Consider the following 11,611-nt stretch of genomic DNA (forward strand, 5'->3'; position numbering starts at 1 on the left):
TACAACAATGTATACAGTATACTGACTCACTGTAAATAGTCTACTTTAGAATATGTTATAATTTCGGTCCAAAGATAGAGACGCCCAGAAATGCATTGCAATGTCAAAACAAGATTACTCAGGAACCGCTTATTGTAGGCTACAGAGGCATGCTTTATTATATCATCATATTTAATAAGTCGCCCCTGCTAAGGCAGAACAAAATCCTGGGTGATTTTGAAACTCCAGCCAGACACAGTTTTTAGGTCTCAAAAAGAGGACATATCTGGGGACAAGAGGACATATCTGGGGAAAAGAGGACATATCTGGGGAAAAGAGGACGTCTGGTAACCCCAATGTTGCACTTGGTCTCGTCGTGAATCTTTGATGTAAATGGGCCTTTAGGAAAACAATGCTTCAATATGATAAGCACAGGGCACATTAAAACCAGCCATACTTGAACATCCCGTAGAGTAGCATTCAGTCGCAGTGTCTTCAGAAGACCTTTGAGTCCTCCTGGTTGAGACCAACTTTAGAATCTCGGTGAGGATGCCTCTTCTTCACATTTTTTTGCTTGTGTCTGCGCAAGTGTTTTGCACCAGGACCTGGGTGTCGCAAAAATGCCTGCTGTTGTATGACGATATTTCATACAAAGAATCTGAAATTAAATTCTTCGGATACTGCCCACTCAGCAATGCCACAGCTATCTGCAGGGATGTCACTGACATCAAGCTGGAACTGTCTGCTATCATGGTGGACATTGAAATTCTGTGTTTGGTTAGCCATGGATCATCTCTTCAGCCAGCAACCTTCACCAAATTCCACAGTCTCGGTAGACTGTATATCACCGGCTGTCTGTCTGCAATCCTCCCAGAGGCCTTCAAGGGACTGACCAACCTGCACCTACTCTCCATGACCTGCACAGAACGCTGCAATCCGTCGGTACCATCTAAGGTATTTCATGATCTGTACAATCTGGAGGAACTGAAACTCGGAAACTATGCTCTATCAGAAATGGCAGCAGATGTTTTTGATGGACTGAGTCAGATAAAAAAGTTTGATGTTAAAGGTGATAACAACTTCTCAGAGCTGCTCTGTAAAGTGTCATATTTTTCAGCCTCCCTTGAATACTAAAGTATTGAAATGGATGTGGAGACCTTATCAACTCCAAATTGCTCCTATGGCCCAAGCCAGTTTCCATCTCTGAGAAATGTGATGTTTTCATTTCCACATGTCAAGAGAATAGAAAGAAGTGTTTTTAAACACATAGTGAAGGTATCATTATTAAGCATAGTGAAGGTATCATTATTAAGCATAGTGAAGGTATCATTATTAAGCATAGTGAAGGTATCATTATTAAGCATGCCAATGAACGATGTGCTCCATGCTCAACTCTTGCACTCTGGGATCCAGCAAATTCAACAGATGAATTTACACTTGACAGAGATGAACATACAAACTATTTGTGAAGTTGTATCGGCACTGTCTGTCACCATTATTAATTTGCATTTCAATACATTACAAGAGTACTCTCCGTCTTCATGGGAAAAATGTTATAAGCTGGAAAAACTTACACTTGAAGGAGAGGATTTGATTAACCTCAATCTCAGTTTCATGTCCACTTTAAAAAATGTTCAGAATGTGGTCTTCAACATCAATTTATACGGTGAACGCACCCCTCTTGTTGACGAATCTCTGATGACTCTTTGTACAGGACATGTTCCTTTGACGCAGCTGAAGCATTTTACGTATTGGACTCAACGGTACCTGATACTCAGAGCCAAACAATTAGCTTGTCTAAGTCACCTGGAAAACCTGGGGTTGAAGGGAAAGTTCACACAGATCGAGAAATCTACATTTGAAGGACTTAGCAATTTGCAGCATCTGTACATTTATGCAACTCCTTTGTCTGAAGTACGCCACATTAAAACTGAGAACATCTTAAATAATTCCACTATCCTAGATATGAGCAATCCGAGTTATATAACAATTGAAAATGATGCCTTTAATGGACTGTCAGGGCTTCGTAGCTTAACACTGCAAGCAAACATTTCAGTAATAAACGCGACATGTTTCTCGGGTCTGGAAAATTTACTTGAATTAATACTCTCTTCATGGAGAATTCAAACCATTGAAGACTTTGCTTTTGCAAAACTTAGGCAGTTGAAAAGTATGACTCTGAGCAAAATATTTAAAATTCAAAGGAACACTTTGAAGGGACTTCAGAATTTGGAGACTTTGATCCTCGACAATAATCTCTTAAAGGACTTAGAAGCAGAATCCTTTGCCCATTTGCCCTCTCTTAGGGTTCTCCACCTTGGGAATCTGAAGCTTCCCAACACTGAGCTCTTTGAAATGCAAGTTCTCAACCTGAGTCTCATCTTTGGGGACTTCCCTCGCAACCTGTCTGAACTCACCATCGAATCTATGCACCCTATGACTTTGGTCATTGCTGATAACAGCACCCCAGACGTGGGCCTGAGTCTCTCACTGTCCAGCGAGAAGATTGTTTTATGGGGTTGTGAGACACGCTTTCTGAAATCTGTCGTCAGACTTGATATCTCTGCTAATCACTTCTTGTGTGCGCCTGACCTCACTTTTGGCCTTCAGCACTTCACCTCTGTGGCACATCTGAAATTCGCCCACTGGACCACTACCAGCACTCAAGATCTTTCCGACTTGAACAAACTTGTGCATTTAAAAAGACTTAAACTGATTAATGTGGATTTCTACAATCAACCTGATTTCAGTGTCATGTTTCATGGCTTGATGAAACTTCAGAGTCTGGATCTCTTTAATTGTTTAGTAGTTTCCTTCGACAGGGTCATCAGTGTGGACATGAGGTCTCTGAAATATGTGTTCCTTTTTATTTCATCTGAGACCACTCTATCCAAGCACTTCTTCGAGCCCTTGCACAGCCTAAGATCTGTTGTCTTCTTTGAACCACGGTTGTTCTGCAACTGTGAAAACTCCTGGTTCAATAGCTGGGCAAAGCAGGAGAGCCCAATAGGGGTGTTCTTTGCCTCAAAGCAGCAAAGGGCACTGCAGTGCCTTAATGGGGACAGGCTCCAGGACTTAGAGCGGTACGGTCTGACCCACTGCAGGCTGGAGGTTGGGTCTCAGCTCTTCCTCTCCACCACAGGTTTCCTGTTGCTCTTAATCCTGACCGTGCTCATGTACCATCTGTGCAGCACCACCAGAGGGCACTACTACCCTTATGATGTCTTTGTGTCTCACAGTGATAAGGATGAGAGCTGGGTTGTGGACAGGCTCCTGCCCAGCCTGAAGCATAGGGGACCCCCATTCCTCAAGCTTTGCCTACCCAAGAAGGATTTCCAACTGGGGAAGGATATTGTGGAGAATATAACTGACAGTCTGTACAGAAGCCGCCGCACCCTCTGCCTGGTCAGCCGCCACTACCTGCGGAGCAACTGGTGCTCCCTGGAGATGCGGCTGGGCACCTACCGGCTGCAGGTGGAGCACAGGGATGTGCTGATCCTGGTGTTTCTTGAGAAGATCCCTTCTAACCTGCTCTCTGCCCACCACAGGCTGGCCCGACTCGTCAAAACCAGGACTTACATAGAGTGGCCTCAAGACCTGGCCCAACAGGAGGCATTCTGGGACACATTATGGGACAAGTTAGTGCCAGAAGTGTCACAATGAATTTCCACAAAAAGGTTTTTGCATATCACAATGAGAAATCTTAGTTAGCTTGAGCTCCCATGTCTGTCTTGTTGAGTTTATGGTAAATTTGTATTGGGAGATGGAGTCACTGTTGTAAATATATATATATATATGATAATGCTATGCTGTACAGTAAAATATTTGGCAATTGAAGGACTAACCTGTTGTAGTATTTCAAGCAAACCCAATTGATCGCCTCATTTGTATGATTTTTATGATTACTATTTTCTATAGATCTTTGTACACAATTGACATACAGTTAGTACAACAAATGTTACACTTTCAACTCTCATATCAGTTATCTTGCATGTATTTGTCATCTAATTGTTTAACTGTAACAACATTCAAATTAAAATGTCAACAACAGATTGTTTGTGTATTTGTGTAGGGGGTAATCCACATAAACAAGTACTCCATTTCAGATTTATTGGTTTGAATAATTTCTGTTGGGTGGGGATGACAGTGATCTACATGTGACGGGTAGGAGTGGGGTAAGGCTAGGGGGTCACCTGATTCATTCACCTGACGTGTCATTCACGTGACCTGTTGTAGCAGGTAGATAGCTACCGGGTTGCAGGCCCTTTGTTAAAATTGAATGGCGCGGCAAACACAGTGGTGAGGGCACTGTTTTTGCGTGTGGATTTTTGGCCGGCGGTGATTTAACAGAGCGGTACACTGCAGTCATCCTGCCCGTTTGCTCCCCTGGGCTTTTGTGCAACATTATCTGCAGGTAGTAAAATATTTTTCATTGCCTTGTTTGTAACAGTGTTTTACCAACGAATGATTTTGTATGTATTTTAAACCGTAGTTCGCTTGGATTTGTTGGTTCCGAGCAAGAGGTCAGCCGACTAAATGCGTGCAGTTGCGGGGGATTTTAAAGAGGTAAATTAATTAAAGCTGTGGTACATTTTAATAAGGGGAATGTATAACTGTTGTGTATTGACTGTGTAACCTATATATCATGTAAACCATGTAGTGGACAGGAAACTGATGGTTTTGTTTGTGACTTTCAGGAACGACCTGTAGCCACTGTTTTTCCCACCACCATTGATTGTGTAGCCTATCATGTATTGTGATGCCTTACCTAAACCGACGATATAGTGGTAGCTCGTTTGTATAGGTATCCTAGCTCATATCGATAGTACATCCATACTGGTATCTTATTTGATCTAAACCTATTGATAGTCCATCCACATTGGTAGCTTGCAGTCCTATTGATAGCCCACCCACACTGATAGCTGTCGGTGATCCAACCCTAGTCCATTCATACTGGTAGCGTACTTGATCCAAACCTATTGATAGCCCATTCATACTGGTAGCGTGCAGCCATATTAATAGCTTATCCACACGGGTAGTTTGCTTGGTGTCTTAAGCTAGAGTAGCAGCGGTCATACTGGAGCTGTGGCATTAGGCCTATTTACGTATGTGCGTACTTTGTGTGTGAAACCACCTCCAAGTTGTGTTTGTTTTCTTTATATTTTGGTGGTGAGGCTTATTCTTTTCTTTGTTTTCTTTTTCATCCTTGCCATGATTACTGTGTGTGTGCCCTATTTGGGGGTTGAAATATTTGCTTGAAGATTATGATTTCAATGGTTTGCATTTGTTTTGTAGTGGGTACCCCATACTGAATACGGCTTAAATACTACAACAGTATTGATTAGAGTACATCTATCTATTCATCCAGCTTTTATACCATGACAAACTACGTCTAAAAATAAAAGTGTTTTATTTTTGTACACAGTCTCCTACTCCATTCATTCAGTTGAATACACCCTAGTGGGGAATTCTGGGTAATCTAGACCTGTGGTTTAATGGTGACTAGGTAAGCTTAATCGTGTAGGAGTCACATTTTGGCGCTGCGAGCAGGGTTGCAGGCTGTGTATAAAAGTATCGGGTATTTTCTTTTTTTTCTGTTTTCTGCTCATTATTTTTCTTTAGTATTGTTTTCTTTTGTGGAGGTGGTTATTTCAAAGGCATTACTTAGGTGGGAAAAACAGTGGTTACCATCAGGAAGGCACATCGCTCATCCAGTCTCGATTAGACTGCTTCACAGGCAACATGTCGACAGTGGAGAGTTTGGAGGATCAAGTAAAGACGTTGGCGGAGATGGTGAAACAGCTCCAAGCTGATAACCAGCGGCTCAGAGACTCTAACCAGGGCCCTTCCAATCCTCTGCCCAGTTCATCCCCTGTTGAGCGTCTGGTATGTGTGCCTCGAGAAAGAAAATGTCCAAGATTTTCGGGGAAAATGTCTGTTGATAATATGTCTGTAGAGGATTGGGTTGAGGAAGCAAGCAGGTCATTAGTAGCCCGCCCTATGGCTAAACTCGAACAGGCTCTGTTTTTGTATGATTTGTTGGATGGGGAAGCTAAGCGGGAGATAAAATTTAGCCCGATAACTGAACGGAATGATCCGCAGAGAATTTTTGAGATCTTGAAAAATAATTTCCGCTGCTCTAAGTCTCTTAATGCTTTGTACCGCCAGTTCTATCACCGCCGCCAATTTGAAAATGAATCTGTCAGGGAATATTCCCATGTTTTAATGGAGTTAATGGAGCACATTAAGGACAGGGATGACAATTTAGAACATTCTGATCGTGTTCTTCGAGATCAGTTTGTTGAAGGCATTCGTGATGATAAACTTCAAGGGGAATTGCTAGATAAAATTTCAGCTAATCGGAGTTTAACTTTCAGAGACATACGGAGTGAAGCTCTAGATTGGCTTAGTAGACGTGCACATACTACACCTAGAGCCCGTGCTTATTCTTGCAATGCCTATGAGGCCGACACCCATGCAGTCACAGCCAGTCCATCTTCTGAGTTCAATGAGCTCAAAGAGTGCCTCCAGAAGCAGCAGGCCCAGCTGGATGCTATTTTATCTCAGTTAGGACGGCCACACACCGCCCCCAGTTCTACCCCTAGGCTAGCAGCTTCTCAGCCTAGGCCATACCGATTCCAGGCAGATGGGAAACCCATCTGTTTGCGTTGTAACAAGCCGGGCCACATAGCTAGAATGTGTAGAGCCATTACTCCAGGGGGACAGGGGGCTGCCACTCGGGGTGACTTATCTAGTGGAGGTCAGGCTGTGATAACCACCAACAGCGTAATGCAGCCGGAAAACTAGCGCCCTCCGGTGTTGGGAGCTCGGCACCAGGAGGGGGTTTGTTGGGCTCAGAAGAGAACAGCACTGCATTCACTACTGCACGTCTTATTGGAAACTGTCCAGTTATTGACATCCACGTTGGTGGCGTAATTACACGCTGCCTTCTTGACACTGGATCCATGGTAACAACAGTCACAGAAAGTTTCTTCTGCCAATATATACAGCCACAGACTAACGAAAACATGCAGCCATGTGATTGGTTACAGCTTAAAGCAGCTAATGGGTTGGCTATCCCCTATTTGGGCTACATTGAGCTTGACCTGGAGATTCTGGGCAAGGTGCTCCCAAAGATTGGAGTATTAGTCATTAAAGACGCCCTGGATCACACCACTAGCCAACAGCGAAAGTTTGTGCCAGGCCTACTTGGAATGAATGCCATCAGCCGCTGTTACCAAGAGCTCTTCAATGAGCATGGGCAGGATCTGTTCCACTCCCCTCCCGTCCAGACTGCAGGTAAAGGATGGACACAAGCTCTATCAGTATGCCAACGCCTGGAGCATATCTGTAGCACTGGGTGTATTGGTAAGGCCATAGTACAACCAGGCCCTGCCCTCCGTATCCCAGCTGGGTGCCTCCAGTTTGTGCAGGCTACTTGTTCGCTGAGTCTAGGCCCCATTACATCTTGCTTCCTGGAACCATTGCCCTATGGGGAGGGTAGACTGCCATCGAATCTTCTTATTTCCTCTGCTTTACTGCCTATCATGCGGGGCAAAGTTAACATACCAGTAGTTAATGTCGGGAAGGAAGACCAGTGGCTCCACCCTCGCACAGCATTGGGAACCCTCCACATAGTAGACCCTGCATCCCACTATAACACTGATGAGGATCAGGTAGCCATCATTCAAACAGTGGAAGTCAGCACCACTGATCCTATGGATTTGGCTGCGTTACAGTGGCCAAACCTATCGCCTTTTGAACAACAGGAAGCTAGGGGATTACTAGAGATGTACCAGGGTGTGTTCAGTGAACATGATGGTACCTTAGGTTGTACATCATTGGTCCAGCATGAGATACCGGTGTTGGACACAGCCCCAGTGCGACAGCGTTACCGCCGACTGCCACCATCACAGTTTGCCCAAGTCAAGGCTCATGTCCAAGAGCTAGTGGAGAAAGGCATTGCCCGACCTAGTTGTAGCCCATATGCCTCCCCAATTGTAGTGGTCCAAAAGAAAGATGGAACAATCCGCCTTTGTGTAGACTACAGGCAACTCAATGCCAAGACCCGGAGGGATGCTTACCCTCTTCCAAGGATAGAGGAATCCTTGGATGCACTTACAGGGGCCACATTGTTTTCCACTCTTGACTTGGCATCTGGGTATAACCAAGTGCCCATGGCCGAAAAGGACAAAGAAAAGACTGCCTTTTGTACACCCTTTGGACTCTTCGAGTTTAACCGTATGCCCTTTGGGCTATGCAACGCCCCTGGTACGTTCCAGCGTTTAATGGAGCGTATTTTTGGTGACCAAAGTTTCAACTCCTTGCTACTGTATTTGGACGATATAGTCATCTTTTCGTCCTCTTTCCAACAGCATTTACAGAGGTTAGACTTAGTCTTGGGGAGACTCAAAGAGCACAACCTAAAGCTTAAACTGGGCAAATGTCACTTTTTCAAAGAAAAGGTACAATACTTGGGCCATGTAATATCGTCTAGTGGAGTTGCGACTGATCCAGATAAAATCCAGACCGTACTGCAGTGGAAGCGCCCCACCTCCCTCACTGACCTCCGCTCATTCCTGGGCTTTGCCTCATACTATCGCCGGTTTGTCGCAGGATTTGCGCAACATGCTGGTCCACTACACAAGCTAGTAGCTGAAGTCCAGGGGAAAGGGGAGAAGGGTAGTGCTGCTAAGGCCAAGCTGGGAGACCACTGGGATGACCAATGTGAACAATCATTTCAGAGGTTAAAGCAGGAACTTGTTAGCGCCCCCATACTGAAGTATGCAGACTTTTCACAGCCATTTATCTTAGAAATTGACGCCAGCCATCAGGGTCTGGGTGCTGTTTTGTCTCAAGAGGTGGACGGGAAGAGAAGACCAATTGCTTTTGCAAGTAGGACTTTGCGACCAACTGAAAAGAATATGTCAAATTATAGCTCGATGAAACTTGAGTTCTTGGCTCTAAAGTGGGCAGTGACCGAGCGTTTCCGTGAATATCTGCTTGGGGCCAAATTCATAGTTTACACTGACAATAACCCGTTGAGCCATCTGCAGACAGCAAAGTTGGCAGCTGTAGAACAGAGGTGGGCCTCTCAGCTGGCTGTCTTTGACTTTGAACTGAAATACCGCCCTGGGGCAGCAAACCGCAACGCTGATGCCCTGTCACGTCAGACTAGTGATAATGAGCCACCACCCTCTCAGTCCATCACAGCTGTAACTTCTGGCATCACCGTCCCACCAGAGCTGACCCAGACCATGGTTATATCAGCACAGAGGCCGGTAGCCATGGTCTCCATAGTAGATGCAGCTCCCATCCGCTCACAAGCAGACCTACGTGCTCTCCAGGCAAAAGACCCAATCATCAGGGCCTTTTTGGTTTACTGGAGGAGGGCCCGCCCACCAAATAGACAAGAAAGAACTCAGGAGTCAGCGATGGTCTTGGAGCTCACTCGGCAGTGGCGCCGGATCAGAGACCAAAACGGCATCCTGTATCGTGAAATCCAAACACCACCAGCACGGGATGTGAGTCTACAGTTATTACTGCCCAAAGTCTTGCACCAAGAAGTATTAACCAGTTTGCATGACAACCATGGCCACCAGGGCGTAGAAAGAACGACCGAGCTGGTCCGGCAAAGGTGTTATTGGCCCAAAATGCGCCATGACATTGAAAAGTGGTGCAGAGAATGTGAACGGTGTACTCTAGCCAAGGGAGTTGTCCCCACAGTCCGCACATACTCTGGCCACTTGTTGGCTGCTAGACCACTGGAAGTTATTGCCATTGACTTCACAGTTATGGAGAGGGCCAGTGATGGACATGAGAACGTCCTTGTTGTCACCGACGTCTTCTCCAAATTCACCCAAGCCTATCCAACAGCTAATCAACGGGCGGACACAGTGGCAAAAATTCTGACTGAAAAGTGGTTCTATTCCTTTGGGGTACCAAAAAGAATTCACTCTGATCAAGGCCGTGCTTTTGAGGGAGACCTGCTGAAGCGTCTTTGCAAGCTGTATGGGATAGATAAGAGCAGGACAACTCCATATCACCCGGAAGGAAATGGGCAATGTGAACGTTTCAATCGTACACTCCATGATCTCCTGCGTACTCTGCCCCCGGAAAAGAAGAAAAGATGGCCCCATGCACTCCCACACTTGTTGTTTGCATACAACACCGCAGTTCATCAGTCAACAGGCCACTCCCCCTATGAGCTCATGTTTGGGCAAAAACCTCAACTTCCTGTGGACTTCTTACTGGGGCTACCAACGGAAGATCCAAGCACTTTTGCTTCAGCCGACTGGGTCACTACCCACAAGGAATACTTGGCAGAAGTGTATGCTGACGCCAAAAAACGTCTTGAGGCCGCAGCCGCTACCCGAGAACATCACAATGTGCCTACACCTCACCTCCCAGTGGACACTAGGGTGTACCGTAAGAGCCATCCACTTGGTCGGCATAAAATTCAAGATCGCTGGGACTCCAGAGTGTACAAAGTGGTAAAGTGCCGTGACGGTAAGGGCTTAGTGTACCACATCACACCCGAAGACGGCCTGGGCCCAGATATGAATGTCCATCGCTCTGAGTTAAAGGTTCTACCCAGCCAGGATAAGCAGCCAGTGGACACCCCAGTGGATGTTCCGTCACAGGTTTTGACAGCTAAACAGGGAAATCCTGGAGGTAATGAAGAGGATGAGCATGATGTTTGGTTCTGGACTCTCACTAACCAGCCTGAAATCCGTCAGTCTGGTGATGGTGATCAGGAGGAAACTGTGGATGGACCACCAGCATCTTTCCCCAGCCCCCAAGCGGATGGTGCCCAAGAGGACAGACAAACCCCAGTGGTAGTGATTCATGACACAAGCCAACCGTCTCCTGAAGATGAGCCAGGTACGCCCTCAGCGGAAGACCAAGTAAGACGTCCCACACGAACAAGAGCTGGCCAACACTCCAACCCCTTCCGATTGCCACAGTCAGCAACTCAACATTTGGAGGGCCAGCAGAATGCCATTTGCTCAGTCAACCCCACCCCAAATTGCTATTTCAGGCCTTGGGACTAGAAAGGATAGGATCTCCGGCACCGGGACGGTCGCCTTTCAAAGTAGGGGGAATATGTGACGGGTAGGAGTGGGGTAAGGCTAGGGGGTCACCTGATTCATTCACCTGACGTGTCATTCACGTGACCTGTTGTAGCAGGTAGATAGCTACCGGGTTGCAGGCCCTTTGTTAAAATTGAATGGCGCGGCAAACACAGTGGTGAGGGCACTGTTTTTGCGTGTGGATTTTTGGCCGGCGGTGATTTAACAGAGCGGTACACTGCAGTCATCCTGCCCGTTTGCTCCCCTGGGCTTTTGTGCAACATTATCTGCAGGTAGTAAAATATTTTTCATTGCCTTGTTTGTAACAGTGTTTTACCAACGAATGATTTTGTATGTATTTTAAACCGTAGTTCGCTTGGATTTGTTGGTTCCGAGCAAGAGGTCAGCCGACTAAATGCGTGCAGTTGCGGGGGATTTTAAAGAGGTAAATTAATTAAAGCTGTGGTACATTTTAATAAGGGGAATGTATAACTGTTGTGTATTGACTGTGTAACCTATATATCATGTAAACCATGTAGTGGACAGGAAACTGATGGTTT

General features: G+C 45.8%; 1 protein-coding gene and 1 long non-coding RNA gene across 2 annotated transcripts; both read left to right on the forward strand.

The window, feature by feature from the left end:
- The first annotated feature begins 661 nt into the window (after positions 1 to 661).
- On the forward strand, positions 662 to 3,887 carry LOC121696813 (toll-like receptor 13). Its single transcript, XM_042077862.1, has 2 exons — positions 662 to 921; positions 2,197 to 3,887. The coding sequence occupies exons 1-2, from the start codon at positions 730 to 732 to the stop codon at positions 3,640 to 3,642; spliced, it is 1,638 nt and encodes a 545-aa protein (XP_041933796.1). The 5' UTR covers positions 662 to 729; the 3' UTR covers positions 3,643 to 3,887.
- Positions 3,888 to 4,162: 275 nt separating this feature from the next.
- On the forward strand, positions 4,163 to 5,399 carry LOC121697695. Its single transcript, XR_006026517.1, has 3 exons — positions 4,163 to 4,393; positions 4,472 to 4,545; positions 4,677 to 5,399. It is a non-coding gene; the product is annotated as an uncharacterized LOC121697695 (long non-coding RNA).
- Positions 5,400 to 11,611: the final 6,212 nt, after the last annotated feature.

The sequence above is a fragment of the Alosa sapidissima genome, chromosome 22 (genome assembly GCF_018492685.1).
Source record: "Alosa sapidissima isolate fAloSap1 chromosome 22, fAloSap1.pri, whole genome shotgun sequence".
Taxonomy (NCBI): domain Eukaryota; kingdom Metazoa; phylum Chordata; class Actinopteri; order Clupeiformes; family Clupeidae; genus Alosa; species Alosa sapidissima.

What these genes read in the sequence shown, in the direction of transcription:
- LOC121696813 (XM_042077862.1), top strand. Translation starts at nt 730, where the DNA reads ATGGTGGACATTGAAATTCTGTGTTTGGTTAGCCATGGATCATCTCTT. An exon ending in CAGAACGCTGCAATCCGTCG is followed by an intron (nt 922 to 2,196) that starts GTACCATCTAAG and finishes AACACTTTGAAG; the next exon opens with GGACTTCAGAATTTGGAGAC.